Genomic DNA, 22,107 nt, shown 5'->3' with positions numbered 1-22,107 from the left:
AAAAAACGCTTTTATTTTTCCAAAAAAGTCTGAGGAAGGTCAAAGATTTTTATTCTTTAAATCGAAATTCCCTGCATAGATTTGTGCCTATATATATATATATATATATATATATATATATATATATATATATATATATATATTTCATTCTCACTTTTTTAGAATTTTCTTCCCCAACAGAACCAAATTGTAGTCTTTTCTGCTGCTCATCTCCTGTCTGTCTCCTCAGTTTTTGATTCTTTTCAGTCAGGAATGTTGTGGTTGCCTTGTGTCGTGCCTGACTGTCGCATGGCTTCACAGTCATGTTTCCAGAAACAGTACTTGACTAACCGCTATAAGACTTTTGTCCTGAGGCGTCCTCGCCCCGTTTGATAGGATGTGTCCTGGTGTCTCTACATCCTGTTGAGTCCTCTGCATCAGCAAAATCAAACTCCTTGGTTTCCTTGGATACTGAGAAATGTTTTATGGATGATGCTGTAGGTTGTAAAGGTAGGAAGTGTGAGAGGTCAGCCTTTTATTCCTCAGGAAGGAAATATGGTTGTGCTTAGGTCCCTAACTGCCAGCTGAAAGGCCTTAGCTGAGTCCTCACTTCCATTGTCTATTATCCTTTAGTCAGACATTAACAGACATTCCAGTAAATGTCATGGGTATTTGCCTCAAGGTACTCGGACTCACATGCCTCCTGTTATTAAAATAAGTAACCTCCTTTTATACAGATTTCACTAAAGGTGAAAAGTTAATTTAATGGATGGATGGAAAAGGGACTGAATGTCCGTTTTTATGGAAAGCTGTGAATTCAGTTTTGGACAATTCTTCGCGCTCACTTTATAACCATTGCTTTGTTAAATGTTTCTGGAGTTCCATTGGGTCAAGCTTCTGCTCCAGACCTTTAACCTTTCAACTCTATTGCTGTGTTTCTAAAGAGCAGAGGGCAGGGCTTGTGCTTGGAATCAGAAAAAAAAAATACTCTCAATATTAAAATTCAAATGATTTCCAAGTAGCCCCAGTTGTAGAGTTCTGCTTCCTCAATTGATGCAATACTGTTTTTAGAAAGGAGAAGCCATTCTTGTGTCATAAGAGCGAAAAGTAAAATGAATCACCTTCAGCTCAGGAGTAAAATCACTGAAAAGGAGTCCGTGGTCAGGCTGATATTACATGAAGTGCTGATGCTGCTCTCTGTGCAGGTAGCACCCACGCACAAGCATATTGTGCTTTAACCGGGACGTGCTGCAGATGGCACAGGCCGAGCTAATTATAAGACTAGAAGCACTTTGAGAGCCGTCACTTTTGTGCTCCTCTGAGCTTCTCTGAGCTTTTTCAGTTGTCACTCTTCACATCGCACCTCACTGCTGCAGATATGTGTCCCAATTTGGGTGGCGGTTTAATGTATTTTTTGTATTTATTAGCATTTATTTCTTTATACTGAAGATGGATTAACACAGTTCTTACTACATAAAATCATCTTTTGTTGTTCGTTTTTTATTTAGACCTGTTACGTTCTGCTGCTGCTGCTCTCTTAAGTTTCTTGCTCCGGCTTTGCATTCACCTTTTGGTTTCAAAAAAAAAAAAAGAAAAAAAAAAAGAAAAGATTAGAAATTATAAAGTATAATCAGATTTTGGATCACTGACGCACTCCTCTGGGATATACTTTAGGAATAGACGTGTACAGATAAGCCTAACGATGCTAACCTTTCATCTTCTCTTTTATCTCCGTCCAGTTCCAGACGATCTCACCCCGGCGGAGCAGCAGGAGCTGGAGAATATCCGCCGGCGAAAGCAAGAGCTGTTGGAGGACATTCAGGTAATCCACAAGAAAGACATGGTTCTGATAGTATGAGATGCATTAAATATATTATTATATATCAATATGGATCTATATATATTACAGGTAATAATGTGGGGAAAAAAAACCCAGTTATTTCATATTGGTAGGAAAAAGATTAATTTAACAAGAACACTATGAAATGGAAAAATATATGAAAAGTTATTTGCCTGAAATATTTGTTTTGTAGTCAGAATTGTTTGTCTTTTTTTGAGTTGTCTTATGAACTCCTGAGGAATGTGAGATATTTCCTACTAACTAGTCATTTCCTTTGGAAATGTTCCCCCTCATTTCTCACCCGTTTCTCTCCTCTAGGTGTCAAAAGAACAAACCTCTGTGTATCCATCTGTACGAGTTCTACTTATAGAGGCTATTTAAATGCTTTTTTTGAATTTTAAAATGGGCGTAAAATAAAACAAGCAAATGACTGTGATGAAATGTAAACAAGTGGTCAGTGGAATATTTCTACAGTCAAATCAGTTCTGTTAAATTTCCATACATGCTTCCTTTCCATGACCCATGTGCAGTAGCTGATTATAGGTTGCATCAGATTAGTCCTGTCACTTGGTAACCAGGAGTAAGTAGTAAGTGGAAATCTCACCCAGGGGACAGACCTCTGGTGCCTTGACTTCTACTGACCCTTGTGGGCTCTGGAGGTGGGATCCATCACCTCATTTTTATGAGTCTGGGGCACCATCGCTGCCCTTCCCCCTCCTCCCTCTCTCAACACCACTGTTGCCACTGTTCCCTCCTGGCCCCCTCAGTTGTCTGCATACTGACCCCACTCCCCTTTTGTGACTCCCACACCCGTCTTTCTGTTGCTCCTGTGTTTCAGCCCACCAGAGCCCCTGTCGTTGTCTGCATGAGGACGGTCTTTGTTGGTTTAGGCAAGCATCTGAGGAATGTGTTGTGATTGCATAGCCCTTGAAAACACAGAAGTTCCTTTCGTGGTTTATCTTTGCTAAGTTACTATTGTCCACAATGAATGATTTACAATCACTGAAGCACGGTATGAATGAATGTAGATTTTAAGAGTACTACTATGCATACTGCTTCTGAAAATCATCTAGAGAAGAAACAAGATTATTTGCTTTCTTAAATAAATCAAGTGTAAGAGGTCTGTAATTAGTGTAGACTATTTTAGTTCAGGGTTAACTCATCTATACGTTGGTTCTTATGCTTGTCTTATTCTGAGGTGCTTCTAATGCCAAAAAAAACCTTTTAAAATCTGTTTTCGTGACAAAACCCAAACTTTTAAAGTTTTTACTCACTATAAAAGTATTTGGTTAAAGTTTAGATTTTAAGCTACAGATAATTCAGTGCATTGCAAACCCCTTAAAGAACTCTGTAAGTTATTTAATTTGTGCCACTGAGAACCACTGAAGCAGATCTAGTATTGTTAGTAGCTAACTGTTAGCCAGTTGCAGTATTATCCTCACATTGCTTACAAATCAGTCACATCTTGCCAGCTACTTTGTCAAAACAAGACGCCTTTATTGGTCACGTCCATCAACACAACTACTAACTTGTCACTTCTTGTAACTTCTTGTTTCATTTAAAAAAAACAAAAAAACATGTCCCATGTCATATTGTTGGTGAATATTGTGATAAAGATATGACTCGTGATAAACATTTAAGTGTTTCGGTTCTTTTCCACTAACACCTCTTCAGCGTGGCTCATCTTTACTTAAGTTCGTTCCACTTTGGGTGGTTTTTCGTAGCACCTCTAGTGAGTGGGGTTTTCATTACAGTGGGCAGCCCCACTGTACAAGACCACGTTGTGTTTGCATGACGTGATCGATGCAAACACAACGCAACAATGGAAGAGATGGAACTTTTGTTTGTGGGTGTTTGTCTGATAAGGGCAACAAGCCAGAGACTTAGATATTGACGGACAGTCTTCTGGTGTCGGGTTTTAAGCCTAACTCGCCACACTTGAAGTGAGTACTAAAAAGAGGGCTTGTAGCTCAAAACCCCTAAATTCGAGTAGAAACAAGCTGAGCCGTGCCTCTCTGATTAGGTGCTAGTAGGAAAAGGACCATTAACGTCAATCTGCTTTAAGTTTATTTCAGATAGTAAGCTGCTTGGTATTTATATAAGTCGCTAATGTTACTACAATTCAAGCAGTCTTTTGTGATTCTAATGCTGCATTTGCTGCTGTAGCAATGGCAGTAAGCTTATGATACACTGTGCAGCCATAGACTTCGGTGATAAATGGAGGACTGCTTGTTGCCTGGTCGACTGCTCAGATGACTGTCTAGATGCAAATGCATGGAATGCCGTGTGTTGGTGCAGTCTTACAAGGTCTCATTAATCTTCTAGTAAATCGTTCTCAATATGCTTAAAATATACAAATATTACATTATATGTGCTGCACTCCAAGATTCCACTCCTTCATCAAGCAGACATCATGTTCATCATCATGGTCTTATCACCATTACACCAGTCTGGCTCCAGAACAATCGACTTGATCGACAAAATCAGTCTCTAAAGCCATCAGTAAAGCACATCATAAGACATAATCAACTTACACACTGTGTTGGATCGGTTTATATCAAGTTTATTGCCTTCTGAGGTCTGCACCCATGAAAACTGTAAACTTTTTTTTCTTAGATTCTGTGTTTGTTGTTTTGTGTTGGTTACACCCTTTTGTGCATCACTGTGATATTGGTAGACCGATGATTTGATGTATTTTAAGACGGATGTTTGTTTTCTTTGCAGCGGCTGAAGGATGAGATAGCAGAAGTGACCAGTGAGATTGAGAATCTCGGCTCCACTGAAGAGAGGTAAAAAAAAAAAAAAAGCAGACCTTACTCTTCCCTTTATGTTTTGCCTAAGCTGGCTCATTGCATCCCCTCTATTAAGTTAGCAAAATGAAGCTGTCAATTATTCATGTTTGATGGCTAAGTTGGGCTTTCCATCACACCAAATGTCCTCCATAAATTGGCTCTGCTTTTAAGGCAGTTTAAATGTTTCATCAGGCACACCCCCCATGATGGGAGGCCTCATTGAATAATGCAGTGGGTGTACTGGCAGAAGCAGACAATGGATGGTCTCTGGAGAAGGAGGGCTTGGGATTTGGTCTACTTAAGTGGATGGGGATCCTATCGGCTATGAAAATTTCCATCCAACACTTTTTCACTTGCATCAGTAACCCACGGAGGATCCACGTACTTTCTTAGGGTTTGATTTGCATGTGTTAAATGTAGGAAAATCTATCCAAAAAGCTCATCTTATCACTGCCAAGATGAGTGCTGAACTTTGGCATTTAAAAACCAAAGGAACACGGATGTCAACGACAGGAGGCAATAACGTGTCCTCAGCTCAGAATTGAGGCGCACTTTGACCCCTGAATTATTCAGAGCCTGAGAAATGAGACATTCCCATATGCAGCTCAACCTTTTAACATCTCACTTGATCGGCACGGCATCACTAGCCCCTGCCAAAAAGAAAAATGTCAGCGGGAAAGACACTTCACACTGAATAAATTTACTGTGTCTGCCTGTTCCCTGCTGTTGTTTTTTTTCCCCCAGCCAGGATCAGACCAGAACAATTTGTTGAAATAATTTGTGACTTGTTTGACTTTTAGTTTTGCTTTGGCAAACGGCATAATCCCATCAATCTCTTGGTCCTGTTTTTTTTTATTTTCCAAGTTGTGAATATTTTTTCACCTTTTGTGACGATCATTACAGTAAAAGCACAAACTTTATTGTATTATTGGGAGTTTTTGTTTCAAACGGACACAAAATGGTGCATAATTGTGTGTGGAAATAAAAATAAAAGCAGTAGAAATCTGCAAAAACTTATTTAGAGCCTGAAAACTGGATGAAGCACATCAAGTTAGAACAATTTTCATGTCTTGCTACACATTCAAAATTGGATTCCCATAGCTTACTGCTGCCACTATCATATTTCACCACAGGGATGGCATGTTAAGGATGATGTTTAGTATTAGTTTTACACATCACATAGTGATTTACATGAAGGCTAAAATGTTTAATTGTGAGCTGTTACGGTAATAATTAGTGGTATCGGGGTTCTGAATATGTACAAATGCACACTTTTTAGATGTTTCCCCCTCAAAGCTTTAATGTCATAAATGCATCTCTGTTCTACAACACATTGTGTTGCTGTCAAGGACAGCTGATGACATTACTCCTTGCTGACTTTCCAGGAAAAATATGCAGAGGAACAAACAGGTGGCCATGGGCCGAAAGAAATTCAACATGGACCCCAAAAAGGTTTCTGTCCGTAAAAACAAGTTTTCTTCCCCTCACGTTTGAACGTGGAGTGTGTAATTTGGATGTCTGGTCTCTTCCTCAGGGGATCCAGTTCCTGATTGAGAATGACTTGCTGAAGAACACCAGCGACAACATTGCTCAGTTCCTCTACAAAGGCGAGGGTCTGAACAAAACGGCCATCGGGGATTATCTGGGAGAGAGGTCAGCAGAGTTCTTTCTTTCCTCTTTTTGCTCTTTCTAAACATCTCGCTCTTTTGCTTTTGATCTCTCTTTAGCAGCGCACATCCGTGTGAGAGATGAAAGCACTGAATGCAAAGAGCATAGCTATGCTATTGCTTTGTTTCCGCTTTGTCAGGCCCACACCCCTTCCTTTCCCAAACACTGGATATTGGTTCCACATTTCAAGCACCGTCTCAGGACAGTGCCACTTACTCAACAGTCCTCCACATGTCTTTGGTTAGTACACTCATTCATTCCAAGTGATGGGCCNAAAAAACGCTTTTATTTTTCCAAAAAAGTCTGAGGAAGGTCAAAGATTTTTATTCTTTAAATCGAAATTCCCTGCATAGATTTGTGCCTATATATATATATATATATATATATATATATATATATATATATATATATATATATTTCATTCTCACTTTTTTAGAATTTTCTTCCCCAACAGAACCAAATTGTAGTCTTTTCTGCTGCTCATCTCCTGTCTGTCTCCTCAGTTTTTGATTCTTTTCAGTCAGGAATGTTGTGGTTGCCTTGTGTCGTGCCTGACTGTCGCATGGCTTCACAGTCATGTTTCCAGAAACAGTACTTGACTAACCGCTATAAGACTTTTGTCCTGAGGCGTCCTCGCCCCGTTTGATAGGATGTGTCCTGGTGTCTCTACATCCTGTTGAGTCCTCTGCATCAGCAAAATCAAACTCCTTGGTTTCCTTGGATACTGAGAAATGTTTTATGGATGATGCTGTAGGTTGTAAAGGTAGGAAGTGTGAGAGGTCAGCCTTTTATTCCTCAGGAAGGAAATATGGTTGTGCTTAGGTCCCTAACTGCCAGCTGAAAGGCCTTAGCTGAGTCCTCACTTCCATTGTCTATTATCCTTTAGTCAGACATTAACAGACATTCCAGTAAATGTCATGGGTATTTGCCTCAAGGTACTCGGACTCACATGCCTCCTGTTATTAAAATAAGTAACCTCCTTTTATACAGATTTCACTAAAGGTGAAAAGTTAATTTAATGGATGGATGGAAAAGGGACTGAATGTCCGTTTTTATGGAAAGCTGTGAATTCAGTTTTGGACAATTCTTCGCGCTCACTTTATAACCATTGCTTTGTTAAATGTTTCTGGAGTTCCATTGGGTCAAGCTTCTGCTCCAGACCTTTAACCTTTCAACTCTATTGCTGTGTTTCTAAAGAGCAGAGGGCAGGGCTTGTGCTTGGAATCAGAAAAAAAAAATACTCTCAATATTAAAATTCAAATGATTTCCAAGTAGCCCCAGTTGTAGAGTTCTGCTTCCTCAATTGATGCAATACTGTTTTTAGAAAGGAGAAGCCATTCTTGTGTCATAAGAGCGAAAAGTAAAATGAATCACCTTCAGCTCAGGAGTAAAATCACTGAAAAGGAGTCCGTGGTCAGGCTGATATTACATGAAGTGCTGATGCTGCTCTCTGTGCAGGTAGCACCCACGCACAAGCATATTGTGCTTTAACCGGGACGTGCTGCAGATGGCACAGGCCGAGCTAATTATAAGACTAGAAGCACTTTGAGAGCCGTCACTTTTGTGCTCCTCTGAGCTTCTCTGAGCTTTTTCAGTTGTCACTCTTCACATCGCACCTCACTGCTGCAGATATGTGTCCCAATTTGGGTGGCGGTTTAATGTATTTTTTGTATTTATTAGCATTTATTTCTTTATACTGAAGATGGATTAACACAGTTCTTACTACATAAAATCATCTTTTGTTGTTCGTTTTTTATTTAGACCTGTTACGTTCTGCTGCTGCTGCTCTCTTAAGTTTCTTGCTCCGGCTTTGCATTCACCTTTTGGTTTCAAAAAAAAAAAAAGAAAAAAAAAAAGAAAAGATTAGAAATTATAAAGTATAATCAGATTTTGGATCACTGACGCACTCCTCTGGGATATACTTTAGGAATAGACGTGTACAGATAAGCCTAACGATGCTAACCTTTCATCTTCTCTTTTATCTCCGTCCAGTTCCAGACGATCTCACCCCGGCGGAGCAGCAGGAGCTGGAGAATATCCGCCGGCGAAAGCAAGAGCTGTTGGAGGACATTCAGGTAATCCACAAGAAAGACATGGTTCTGATAGTATGAGATGCATTAAATATATTATTATATATCAATATGGATCTATATATATTACAGGTAATAATGTGGGGAAAAAAAACCCAGTTATTTCATATTGGTAGGAAAAAGATTAATTTAACAAGAACACTATGAAATGGAAAAATATATGAAAAGTTATTTGCCTGAAATATTTGTTTTGTAGTCAGAATTGTTTGTCTTTTTTTGAGTTGTCTTATGAACTCCTGAGGAATGTGAGATATTTCCTACTAACTAGTCATTTCCTTTGGAAATGTTCCCCCTCATTTCTCACCCGTTTCTCTCCTCTAGGTGTCAAAAGAACAAACCTCTGTGTATCCATCTGTACGAGTTCTACTTATAGAGGCTATTTAAATGCTTTTTTTGAATTTTAAAATGGGCGTAAAATAAAACAAGCAAATGACTGTGATGAAATGTAAACAAGTGGTCAGTGGAATATTTCTACAGTCAAATCAGTTCTGTTAAATTTCCATACATGCTTCCTTTCCATGACCCATGTGCAGTAGCTGATTATAGGTTGCATCAGATTAGTCCTGTCACTTGGTAACCAGGAGTAAGTAGTAAGTGGAAATCTCACCCAGGGGACAGACCTCTGGTGCCTTGACTTCTACTGACCCTTGTGGGCTCTGGAGGTGGGATCCATCACCTCATTTTTATGAGTCTGGGGCACCATCGCTGCCCTTCCCCCTCCTCCCTCTCTCAACACCACTGTTGCCACTGTTCCCTCCTGGCCCCCTCAGTTGTCTGCATACTGACCCCACTCCCCTTTTGTGACTCCCACACCCGTCTTTCTGTTGCTCCTGTGTTTCAGCCCACCAGAGCCCCTGTCGTTGTCTGCATGAGGACGGTCTTTGTTGGTTTAGGCAAGCATCTGAGGAATGTGTTGTGATTGCATAGCCCTTGAAAACACAGAAGTTCCTTTCGTGGTTTATCTTTGCTAAGTTACTATTGTCCACAATGAATGATTTACAATCACTGAAGCACGGTATGAATGAATGTAGATTTTAAGAGTACTACTATGCATACTGCTTCTGAAAATCATCTAGAGAAGAAACAAGATTATTTGCTTTCTTAAATAAATCAAGTGTAAGAGGTCTGTAATTAGTGTAGACTATTTTAGTTCAGGGTTAACTCATCTATACGTTGGTTCTTATGCTTGTCTTATTCTGAGGTGCTTCTAATGCCAAAAAAAACCTTTTAAAATCTGTTTTCGTGACAAAACCCAAACTTTTAAAGTTTTTACTCACTATAAAAGTATTTGGTTAAAGTTTAGATTTTAAGCTACAGATAATTCAGTGCATTGCAAACCCCTTAAAGAACTCTGTAAGTTATTTAATTTGTGCCACTGAGAACCACTGAAGCAGATCTAGTATTGTTAGTAGCTAACTGTTAGCCAGTTGCAGTATTATCCTCACATTGCTTACAAATCAGTCACATCTTGCCAGCTACTTTGTCAAAACAAGACGCCTTTATTGGTCACGTCCATCAACACAACTACTAACTTGTCACTTCTTGTAACTTCTTGTTTCATTTAAAAAAAACAAAAAAACATGTCCCATGTCATATTGTTGGTGAATATTGTGATAAAGATATGACTCGTGATAAACATTTAAGTGTTTCGGTTCTTTTCCACTAACACCTCTTCAGCGTGGCTCATCTTTACTTAAGTTCGTTCCACTTTGGGTGGTTTTTCGTAGCACCTCTAGTGAGTGGGGTTTTCATTACAGTGGGCAGCCCCACTGTACAAGACCACGTTGTGTTTGCATGACGTGATCGATGCAAACACAACGCAACAATGGAAGAGATGGAACTTTTGTTTGTGGGTGTTTGTCTGATAAGGGCAACAAGCCAGAGACTTAGATATTGACGGACAGTCTTCTGGTGTCGGGTTTTAAGCCTAACTCGCCACACTTGAAGTGAGTACTAAAAAGAGGGCTTGTAGCTCAAAACCCCTAAATTCGAGTAGAAACAAGCTGAGCCGTGCCTCTCTGATTAGGTGCTAGTAGGAAAAGGACCATTAACGTCAATCTGCTTTAAGTTTATTTCAGATAGTAAGCTGCTTGGTATTTATATAAGTCGCTAATGTTACTACAATTCAAGCAGTCTTTTGTGATTCTAATGCTGCATTTGCTGCTGTAGCAATGGCAGTAAGCTTATGATACACTGTGCAGCCATAGACTTCGGTGATAAATGGAGGACTGCTTGTTGCCTGGTCGACTGCTCAGATGACTGTCTAGATGCAAATGCATGGAATGCCGTGTGTTGGTGCAGTCTTACAAGGTCTCATTAATCTTCTAGTAAATCGTTCTCAATATGCTTAAAATATACAAATATTACATTATATGTGCTGCACTCCAAGATTCCACTCCTTCATCAAGCAGACATCATGTTCATCATCATGGTCTTATCACCATTACACCAGTCTGGCTCCAGAACAATCGACTTGATCGACAAAATCAGTCTCTAAAGCCATCAGTAAAGCACATCATAAGACATAATCAACTTACACACTGTGTTGGATCGGTTTATATCAAGTTTATTGCCTTCTGAGGTCTGCACCCATGAAAACTGTAAACTTTTTTTTCTTAGATTCTGTGTTTGTTGTTTTGTGTTGGTTACACCCTTTTGTGCATCACTGTGATATGGTAGACCGATGATTTGTTGTATTTTAAGACGGATGTTTGTTTTCTTTGCAGCGGCTGAAGGATGAGATAGCAGAAGTGACCAGTGAGATTGAGAATCTCGGCTCCACTGAAGAGAGGTAAAAAAAAAAAAAAAGCAGACCTTACTCTTCCCTTTATGTTTTGCCTAAGCTGGCTCATTGCATCCCCTCTATTAAGTTAGCAAAATGAAGCTGTCAATTATTCATGTTTGATGGCTAAGTTGGGCTTTCCATCACACCAAATGTCCTCCATAAATTGGCTCTGCTTTTAAGGCAGTTTAAATGTTTCATCAGGCACACCCCCCATGATGGGAGGCCTCATTGAATAATGCAGTGGGTGTACTGGCAGAAGCAGACAATGGATGGTCTCTGGAGAAGGAGGGCTTGGGATTTGGTCTACTTAAGTGGATGGGGATCCTATCGGCTATGAAAATTTCCATCCAACACTTTTTCACTTGCATCAGTAACCCACGGAGGATCCACGTACTTTCTTAGGGTTTGATTTGCATGTGTTAAATGTAGGAAAATCTATCCAAAAAGCTCATCTTATCACTGCCAAGATGAGTGCTGAACTTTGGCATTTAAAAACCAAAGGAACACGGATGTCAACGACAGGAGGCAATAACGTGTCCTCAGCTCAGAATTGAGGCGCACTTTGACCCCTGAATTATTCAGAGCCTGAGAAATGAGACATTCCCATATGCAGCTCAACCTTTTAACATCTCACTTGATCGGCACGGCATCACTAGCCCCTGCCAAAAAGAAAAATGTCAGCGGGAAAGACACTTCACACTGAATAAATTTACTGTGTCTGCCTGTTCCCTGCTGTTGTTTTTTTTCCCCCAGCCAGGATCAGACCAGAACAATTTGTTGAAATAATTTGTGACTTGTTTGACTTTTAGTTTTGCTTTGGCAAACGGCATAATCCCATCAATCTCTTGGTCCTGTTTTTTTTTATTTTCCAAGTTGTGAATATTTTTTCACCTTTTGTGACGATCATTACAGTAAAAGCACAAACTTTATTGTATTATTGGGAGTTTTTGTTTCAAACGGACACAAAATGGTGCATAATTGTGTGTGGAAATAAAAATAAAAGCAGTAGAAATCTGCAAAAACTTATTTAGAGCCTGAAAACTGGATGAAGCACATCAAGTTAGAACAATTTTCATGTCTTGCTACACATTCAAAATTGGATTCCCATAGCTTACTGCTGCCACTATCATATTTCACCACAGGGATGGCATGTTAAGGATGATGTTTAGTATTAGTTTTACACATCACATAGTGATTTACATGAAGGCTAAAATGTTTAATTGTGAGCTGTTACGGTAATAATTAGTGGTATCGGGGTTCTGAATATGTACAAATGCACACTTTTTAGATGTTTCCCCCTCAAAGCTTTAATGTCATAAATGCATCTCTGTTCTACAACACATTGTGTTGCTGTCAAGGACAGCTGATGACATTACTCCTTGCTGACTTTCCAGGAAAAATATGCAGAGGAACAAACAGGTGGCCATGGGCCGAAAGAAATTCAACATGGACCCCAAAAAGGTTTCTGTCCGTAAAAACAAGTTTTCTTCCCCTCACGTTTGAACGTGGAGTGTGTAATTTGGATGTCTGGTCTCTTCCTCAGGGGATCCAGTTCCTGATTGAGAATGACTTGCTGAAGAACACCAGCGACAACATTGCTCAGTTCCTCTACAAAGGCGAGGGTCTGAACAAAACGGCCATCGGGGATTATCTGGGAGAGAGGTCAGCAGAGTTCTTTCTTTCCTCTTTTTGCTCTTTCTAAACATCTCGCTCTTTTGCTTTTGATCTCTCTTTAGCAGCGCACATCCGTGTGAGAGATGAAAGCACTGAATGCAAAGAGCATAGCTATGCTATTGCTTTGTTTCCGCTTTGTCAGGCCCACACCCCTTCCTTTCCCAAACACTGGATATTGGTTCCACATTTCAAGCACCGTCTCAGGACAGTGCCACTTACTCAACAGTCCTCCACATGTCTTTGGTTAGTACACTCATTCATTCCAAGTGATGGGCCCAGAGACTCAGAAATTGGGAATGCACATGTTTTACGTATTTAAGGATTTCACTGGAGAGAAAAGGTCATCAGAAGAGAATATGATCAATGTCCAGTCTGCTCTACTCAGGGCTTGATGGGGAAATTAGGCCTATGCTCACAGTGGGATCCACTATAAGCCCTCGCTGGATTATTATCAAATTTTAAAGTTTTTGATGTCTTCATTGCATGAAGAGTCTTGAGATTCTCGTGGTCATTTGTCCACTGGAAGTGGTGACTGGATATGACGCTTAGCTCCTTCGAGCCTCGCCATCATCCCAAAGGAGAGATCATTTACTTTAAGGGATTTTAAGGGCGGGATGACCTCATGATCGAGTTTGGATGATAAGTAAGCAGGGCGGTGGAGGATTCAGCTTCCCTCCTGTTGGATTCATGAGGAGTATCGCTTATAATACTGATGTTTTAAACGGGTTTCAAGTTGGTCAGAAACAGAGTCCACAGACACATCTTTAAGGTTAAACTTTTACATTTTGAATTTTTTTTTCCTTTTGAGTATATAAATTTGTTAGAGGTGCAATGCTCAGGTGTTTACATACCAACATCGTTTACCAGTTTTCTATGGGCACAGAGAAATTGTGAATTTTGTTGCCAAAGTCTTATTCCTGGATTTTTATAAAGCTTTGCCCTGCTAGTACCAGTTTAGGCCAATTTTAATTTCTCAGTAAGATATGTAAGATGTTAGAACGGCTTTAGAAGTATTTTTCTAGCCTTCTTGCTGTTAGCAAATTACCAGTGACTGGAACAAGAATGGATTTTTGATGTTTCGATCGTTTGGTTAAACAATCACATCATCTTTAGCTCGAGCTAAAGATCTGCCGATTCTGCTTACCTGATTATAAAATTCCGGAGGTAAATGTTAGGATAACTCTTAACATTTTCCCTTTTTATTTTAAATAAGTGTTGATTTTCTCACTATGTTGCTGTAACACATTTATCTTGCTGTTTCCGTCAGAGATGAATTCAATATCCAAGTCCTCCATGCTTTTGTGGAGCTTCATGAGTTCACAGACCTCAACCTGGTTCAGGCCCTGAGGTAAGACATCTACTTTCAAAAGTTGCAAGGGTGCAGCTGTTAGCTCTAGTCTCATAAAACACTGAGGCAAAGAAATTCATCTGCTTCCCAGAGGAAGTGAGAGCGTTGCTGATTAAAGTTTGTATCATAACAGGCAGTTCCTGTGGAGTTTTCGTCTGCCGGGAGAAGCCCAGAAGATCGACCGTATGATGGAAGCCTTCGCTCAGCGCTACTGCCAGTGCAACCCCGGTGTTTTCCAGTCCACAGGTAAATTTGATGTGTTGCTACAACTTCACAGCTTTACAAAATATGTGAGTTGGACAGTATGTTCGATATCAGAATATGCTTTCTTAATCTCGTAGAGAAAAATGACAGTTGGAAAGCTAATAGCCAAAATGAAATTTGAGAAAATAATAAAAAGTATATGTGTATACGGAAACATTTACAAATCCATATAGGAGTCCAGAGAAAACTTTAACTTGGAGTCGCTCAGAGTTGGAAGTTGCATAATTTGATTGCTACAGGCAGGAATGATCTCCTGCGGTGCTTTGTGTGATTTTTTTTTTATTCTAAATAGGATTTTATTAGTAAGAATTCCACAGAAATATGCAAAAAGGCATGCAAAAAATGTAACCAGAGTGCACACAGTTTTCATTTTTCTGTGTTTAGCCTCCTGTTACATCTGGGTAACACACCAGATGTTGGAATCTGTATGACAAAAACACAGACTGTAAGGCCAAGACGTGGTGGCCAGTTGAGAAAGATCATTTCAAAGCGGCTCCTTATCAGCTGAGCACGTGGTTTCTGGAAAACGATGCTCCCAACAGAGCAGGCGCCAACATGCGTCAGATGGATATGAATATTTAATGTGCTTTCTCAAACCTAGCAGTGCTGATAAAGTGCTGCTGTGTCAGCCGTGTCGTTCCAGCGTTCATACTTGATGCACGTTTAGAGACGCACATGCATGCTGGAGTGCCCACGTGCGGTCTGCCCACTCTGCTCGCAGACAGTGCTACATCTGTCCACTCCTCTGTGTCCGAAATCACCCCACTTTCAGTTCAGCTGGCTCACAATCATACTTAATCATATCATACAGTGGAACCATGTTTGTGATTAACTTTAATTTTTCACCCACTTGTAAACCGTCCGGCTGTTGCTGTGCGTTACAGACACGTGCTACATCCTTTCGTTTGCCATCATTATGCTGAACACCAGCCTTCACAACCCCAACGTGAAGGACAAGCCGACCGTGGAGCGTTTCATCTCTATGAACAGAGGCATTAACGACGGAGGAGACCTACCTGAAGACCTGCTCAGGGTGAAAAGAGCTTCCCCTGCTTAACCTCCAGTGATCGTTCCCTCTCACATATATACATTTTTTTCCATAAAACTTTATTTTCTTTTGTCGCAGAATCTATACGACAGCATAAAGAATGAACCTTTCAAAATTCCCGAGGACGACGGCAATGACCTCACACACACTTTCTTCAACCCGGACAGAGAAGGCTGGTTGCTGAAGCTGGGTGAGTTGGAGACTCTGGTATTACATCTCTGCAGCTCTTTCCAATAGAAGACTTTGTTTTGGCAACGTTCTCTCCAGAGCTCTATGGCCTCCGAGTGCCTGTGTGTGTGTTAAGGTGCAAGTGTTCATATGGGAATAGGTGTGCAAAACACCTGAAGGCATCTCTCTGCCTGCTTTAATGTATAATGAATCAAGACTAGAACAAGTCAAGGCATTTCAATTATTTAAGATCATAAACTACATTCCAAGCACGCAGAGGAAAAGCAACTGAATTGCATGCATTTGAAAGTAAACACACCCTTTGAACTTTATTTTATCAGGTTACAACTATGAATGTCTTATCAGGATTTTGGGATATACAGAAGGAAAGCGACACATGGGTTTAAAGATGTTGTATTTAACCCCCTTTACTTTGATACGCCCAAGCACAATCCAGTACGACCAGTTGCCCTCAAAAGTCCCCTAATTATGAAGTCCAGCTGTGAGTAATTTAATCCCAATATAAATATGAATATCCTGTGAAGCTTTCAGAGGTGTGTTTGAGAAGATTGGAGAACAAGCAGCATCATGAATGCAGCAGACAGTTTAGGGATGAAGTTTAAAGCAGGGATAGGTTGGAAAACAACATCCCAAAGAGCTTTGTTACTCTAAACCTGCAGACATGACTGCTCAGCCTATCCAACTCTATATTTTCTTTCCAATTTTTTTTTTTTTTTTTAGATTTTTACTCATAATACATTTTGAGCCACAAATCAATTTTCTTTCCTCCTCACAATTCTAGAGGACTTTATCATATTAAGATCCCAAATGGATAGATTGAAGTCTGACGTTGTAATGTGACAAAATGTGGAAAAAAATACATATACCAATAACTGTTATAGAAATAATTTCACATCCCCTCTGACCCCCCCGACTCTTCAATCTTTGTTTCCTCTGAGATGTTTCCGTTGTACAGCTTCACTGTGAACAAGGAGGCCTGCATGAATTTGGAATGGGAGAATCAAATATCACAGTGAATCTTTACAACCAACTGTAACAATAAGTGAACAGTTACTTTTTCCAATGACTCCTAATGGGGAGAAATGAGTCAGATAATCATGGTGGAAGGTCAATTACTTGACATAACTGAAATAAACCTAGGTAGATTTTTATTTTTTTATTTTTATTTTTTTATGTTTTTTTGTACTTGTAGTGTTTTACAGAAGCCATTCACATTGAGTGGAGCTCCCCCTTGTGGAATGGAAGCTGTAAAGCAGTTCATTGAAGCCTCACTGATTTTTAAAAAAGACTGTGGTGATATAATTACTTACCATTTGATTTGTTATGTTTTTTTTTTCCCCCTCTTCGTTTGTTTGTTTGTTCCCATGATTTTGGCTGTTGTCTTTCCTCAGGAGGTATGTACACCTGCTCTTCCGAAAAAGCTAGTCCATCTCTCGGCTCTCAGGTGCTTTTGGTGGTCTGCCATGCTTTCTGTTCCGTTTCTCATGTTTTAAATTTGATTCAAACAAGGTTATGTCACTTTTTCGTCTCTTCATTGGCTCATTTGAAATTTCAGATGTTTGTCTCCTTTTTTTATGTCAATAAGCTGATGGGTTTTATCTCCGCTGGGCGGTCGCTGAGTGCATTCGCCACTTAGTGGGCTCGAACTCAGGGAGCTGCTGCTGCTGAACAGCTTTTATTCCTCTGTATGCTCTGGTGATCACTCTCTTGGATCTCCTTTTTTTGTTAGGAAGGTGCATTATACCTTTTTAACATCCTCTGAGCACAGAAAAGATTTTAGAAATAACCAAAACCTTAGAGAGTTGCTCTGTGGTTGCATGAAAAGGGAATACTGCATCTTTTTATCAGCAAAACTCTGCTCTACTTATCTCATGCTAGAACTGGATCTGAAGAGTAAAAGTGTGGTTGCAGCCTGTTTTGGTGGACCGGAGTGGAAAAAAAACTGTGGGGGGGGGGGGGGAGCACCGCAAAAATTGGACTCAATTGGCATATCTAAGCAAAACACACAAAAAATGCAAATTGGGTAGATCTGCCAGAATTATGAGCTTCCTCCTCTCTGCAGGAGTTAAAAACATGAACATTTTGCTTGTTGTATAAAACCAAAACATACTTCCTTTTCACCTCCCACAGCCTATCTTGCATGGGCTACTCCCTCCTCTCCAGCTCCATTCCAGTCCAACAACATCCACACTCCCCTCCTGCAGCAGCAGGCTGGTTGGCTTCTCCTCTTTCCGGATGCTGTTGCAGAGGGGACTCTTTTTTTTTTTTCTGTGAGGAACCGGCGTGGCTCGTCTGGAAACGGCTCAATGATCTTTGTGATTCTGCCAATGCATCTGTGTTTTTTTTTTTTTTCTTTTTCTGTTGGTCTGCTTTGTTTTTGTTTCTGTTCGACACATGGCGAGGAGCCACAGATCTTCATCTGTCAAACGTCAATAATGTCTGTAGATACTAAGCTTAGGCATAAGTTGTGTCTGGAATATGATTGGATATCATATACAGTCTTTGCTGTCATATGATGACAAAAGTGTGTTCTTTGATTTGTACAGAAGTTTCTAAACCTGACCTGTTGGGGAGAAAAAAGGGTTGTGCTGCACACCTTTGTTTCTTTCTACTAACCTCGGTGGTGGGATTTTCTTGTCTAGACAAACAGGAAATTCAAGTCTGAGATGCCTTTAGAGAAGGCAAGAGTCCTGTCTGGCCTGAGCTCTCCTATTTTTCTCAGTTTGTCGGCATCCCATCCCAGCATTTAGCCGCCCATCTGCTTCTCTAATCAGGTTTCCCTTCACAGGAAGTATTGGTGACAGAGGCCAAGAGGTCAATCATAGATCAGTGAGTGCAGAGTTACCCACCAAATCCCCTGTGGTTCAAACCAAATCCTCAGGCACCTCTTGTTTTGCTAAATCAGATAAAAGTTTGAACCTGGCATTAAAATCCATCCTGAGCATTCAAGTTTTAGTTTATGTCTTTACATGCAAATGAATACAAGTCACCAAGTGGTTGACAACGTTTTTTTTGGAAGTAAAACTCATCTTGATGTTTGATATTGACTGCCTTCTTTTAAGTACATGCCCCAGCGAATCAGAGAGAAATAAATGTTTTAAAGCTGGGTGGGATGCAAAGCAAGGAGTTTTAGTCTATAAATCTTGATTTATGAGGCCAGTAGTTTTCAAATGTCCATAAAGTCTGGTGAAGGGGAGAACTTGGTGATAAGCGGTGTGGTTAACAGGAGACCCCTGGAGCCGTCATCTGTCTGTCTGTCCATACATCCGTCTGCCTGTCTGCTGCTCCACTCTGCGCTTCTGGTGCTCGTCTCTCTTTCTCTTTGTCTCGCCGAGCCGTTCTGATTCTGGCTGTTTGCTCCACAGGGGGCCGTGTTAAAACTTGGAAGAGAAGATGGTTCATTCTCACAGACAACTGTCTTTATTACTTCGAGTACACCACAGTGAGTATCATTTATCACAAATCCCATTGCACGTTATTCTGTAGAACCCAGTCATTTACATTTCTTTTTTTTTTTTTTTTTTCCCCTCAGGACAAAGAGCCCAGAGGGATCATACCGTTGGAGAATCTGAGCATCAGGGAAGTTGAGGATAAGAAGCCTGTAAGTAGTGCACCCTCTAGTGGTGCGTATAAAGATTACAAACGATAAGATCTGTATAGTGTGTTAGATTTGGCAGGAGCTTGGAATTGTAATTTTCATTTTCTGGAATTCTGTCCATGTTATTTCTGCAGAATTGCTTTGAACTTTTCATCCCCGACAACAAAGATCAGGTAATAAAAGCTTGCAAAACTGAGGCGGATGGACGCGTTGTCGAGGGCAACCACACCTTCTATCGCATCTCTGCCCCCACTGCAGAGGAGAAGGATGAATGGATGAACAGCATAAAGTAAGAACTTTTTCTCACATTACTGTGCAGCTTGTTCCCTCTGGAACTGGAGTTTGAAACCTCATTTTAATGTGTTACAACGTCCCAGTCAAAGTCCAGACCTAAATCCACTTCAGAATGTGTTGCACAATTTAAAATTAATGTTCACACATAAATTTTGCAGATCTGTTGAAGTCTGTTGTGTCATTGTGAACAAATTTTGAACAAAAAAATCTAGGAATATGAAATAAATATATTTAAACTACATAGATCCGCAGATACCAGTCACTATTCCAGCTCTATAAAGGTGTAGTAGTTTGCACGCTGTATTCCTTTGCTTTTTTCCGCTAACAGCTTTCTCTGTGTCTTTTTCCACAGAGCTGCTATTAGCAGGGACCCCTTTTATGAGATGCTTGCAGCCAGGAAGAAGAAAGTGTCGTCAATTAAGAGGCACTGAGCTCCTCCGACGTTGCACTTGACAGAAAAAGGGGGCTGGAGGTCTGACTGTCTGCCTCACCCACCCGGGTTGGTGCAGAAGCCACGGTTGAGGTCTCCCTCAGACGTCTCCAAGCGATTCTTCACGGATTGGTTCTGGAACTCTACAGGCCAGAAAAAAATTAAAAATAAACAAACAGGAAGCATGCTGGGGATTTAGATAAGAGCCGGGTCAAAGCTTCCTCCAACCTTCTGTCTGAATGTCTAGTCTTTTTTCTCACAGCATTGGAGGTTCTGTGTCTCAGGCAGGAAGGGAATCTTGCTGGTAAAATCCCCTTTGAAAAAGCTTTAAAAAGTCATTATTCAAATTCATTGTATATATTGACAACAGTCTCCTTTTGCACACGTCATTTTAACTCAGCAGGTCTGACCCAAGTGTGGCACCAACAACCAAAAGATTCCTCAAAGCTCTTCTCTGATGTGCTTTAATATCTTTTAGTAACAAGTGTCTATTTTTAAAGCTTTCACCATTGAGTTCTTCTTTTTGTCTGCTTTTGAATATAATAGAGCTTTCTTGCAGCAGTAGCTGCTGAAAGACTTTCAGATGGAGGGTTGGAGCCATTTGGAATATCTAGTCCTTTTTTTTTTTTTTTTTCTTTTTAAAGAAAGAGCAACTCTAAAACCTGTTACAAAAGAGTTGCCACTCAGGAGATTAAAACAAAAATGGAGAACTCTTCACGACATAGCTTGCCTCTCTGAGTCAGAGTCGTTAAAAGTTTGTTTTCTAAATATCCTGGAGATGCTTCACGAGAGATGAGCATCTTCATCACCTCAGTCTGCAAAACACATTTATTGGCTCCATTTAGTCCACTGCAGCACAACTCTGGACATTTAGTTTCAAACAGATATTTATTTATTTTTTCTAATTTGGTCAGTTTGGTTATTCCAAAGTTTTATTGAAACGGCGTAAGGATAAATAGAGACAAATATGTAATCATTTGCAAAGTGGACCTTGACTGTTGGGAGACTTAATCATCTCCAGTTATCCAGTTCGCACTTGTACACCCCAAACTGAGCTCTGAAAAATATCCGTTGCCATGCAGACGGTGGGTTTCCTTTTTACAGAGCTTCCAGGTTAGTGTGGACAGAGCCCTAGTTGCTTTCTCACACTCTTTGTACTTTATATGAAACAAAAGATCAGCATCACTGTCTAATACTGAGATAATTTAAATGCTAGAGAACGTTAGTGCTTGGCACTTTTTAGAAAATGTGACTGGAATTGCTGCTGGTTGGCGAGCCTGATTTAGTTTTCTTTACCATTTCAAGCACAGATTTTTCATTCTTACTTCTTGTTTGTCTTTTTAATTTTTGATGCAGCATTTGCTTTTTTTAATTTTTTTTTTACATAACCTCTCTGACCATTGCAAAATACTGTAAACTCCAGGAAGCCATATTGTAAAAAAAAAAAAAAAAAAGTTGCTGTTGAAGCTCTAAACTATGCCTGTAAACGAGTGGGATGTACTTCGTCTCAGGATGTTTTTTTTTTTTGTATGAAATAGGGCAGATGGGAGGGCTGCAGCAGTGACAAACTGAAAATACAATCACAAATTGTATATTTAGCTTTCTTTCTTTTCTTTTCCTTGTCCAGAGTTGATTATCTGTTCAGTTTCCTGTTTGTCATCCTTTCGGCGACTGCTCCCAAGAGGATTAGGAAAGAATGCGGAGCAGTCAAAATTCTCAACAGTATTGTTTTATTTATCGAAGTTGTACATATTTAAATATATAGTGGGCATTTTGTCCTGAGTTTTGTTAGTTTTGACATTATTTTGTTTAGTACACTGTTATAGTATTTCACATTATCAGTGCCATTTACTCAATTTGAAATAAAGCCTCCTTTGTCTCAACGCTGACTCTTATGGAATCTGTGTGCTGCAGTTTGTAAGATTCTCCAGCAGGTGGCAGTAGAGGATAAACTCAATCCTCCCTTAGTTTTTGGGTCGAGAATATCGCTGTATGTCCAGATATAATAATATTACCTCTGTGCGTATGTCCTTGAAAACTGAACTTCCACTTGAGGGTAGCCTTGAAACTGAATCATGTGCTCTTTTTTTTTTTTTTTTTTTTTTTTT

General features: G+C 40.0%; 2 protein-coding genes across 2 annotated transcripts; both read left to right on the top strand.

Annotated features, from left to right (window-relative positions):
• Positions 1 to 1,567: 1,567 nt before the first annotated feature.
• Positions 1,568 to 6,522, top strand: LOC106949114 (cytohesin-1-like). The gene is made up of 4 exons (XM_015035151.1): positions 1,568 to 1,801; positions 4,544 to 4,608; positions 5,997 to 6,063; positions 6,146 to 6,522. Exons 1-4 carry the CDS (start codon positions 1,682 to 1,684, stop codon positions 6,302 to 6,304), a joined length of 411 nt encoding a protein of 136 aa, XP_014890637.1. The 5' UTR covers positions 1,568 to 1,681; the 3' UTR covers positions 6,305 to 6,522.
• Positions 6,523 to 8,238: 1,716 nt separating this feature from the next.
• LOC106949113 (cytohesin-1) lies at positions 8,239 to 21,453 on the top strand. The gene is made up of 12 exons (XM_015035150.1): positions 8,239 to 8,354; positions 11,096 to 11,160; positions 12,549 to 12,615; positions 12,698 to 12,816; positions 14,096 to 14,176; positions 14,310 to 14,422; positions 15,325 to 15,473; positions 15,567 to 15,678; positions 19,043 to 19,119; positions 19,210 to 19,278; positions 19,410 to 19,564; positions 19,922 to 21,453. The coding sequence occupies exons 3-12, from the start codon at positions 12,556 to 12,558 to the stop codon at positions 19,998 to 20,000; spliced, it is 1,014 nt and encodes a 337-aa protein (XP_014890636.1). The 5' UTR covers positions 8,239 to 8,354; positions 11,096 to 11,160; positions 12,549 to 12,555; the 3' UTR covers positions 20,001 to 21,453.
• Positions 21,454 to 22,107: the final 654 nt, after the last annotated feature.

Source organism: Poecilia latipinna, unplaced genomic scaffold (genome assembly GCF_001443285.1).
Source record: "Poecilia latipinna isolate Pla-1442-1.1 unplaced genomic scaffold, P_latipinna-1.0 Scaffold325, whole genome shotgun sequence".
Lineage (NCBI taxonomy): Eukaryota > Metazoa > Chordata > Actinopteri > Cyprinodontiformes > Poeciliidae > Poecilia > Poecilia latipinna.
This window is presented reverse-complemented; position numbering and strand designations above follow the sequence as displayed.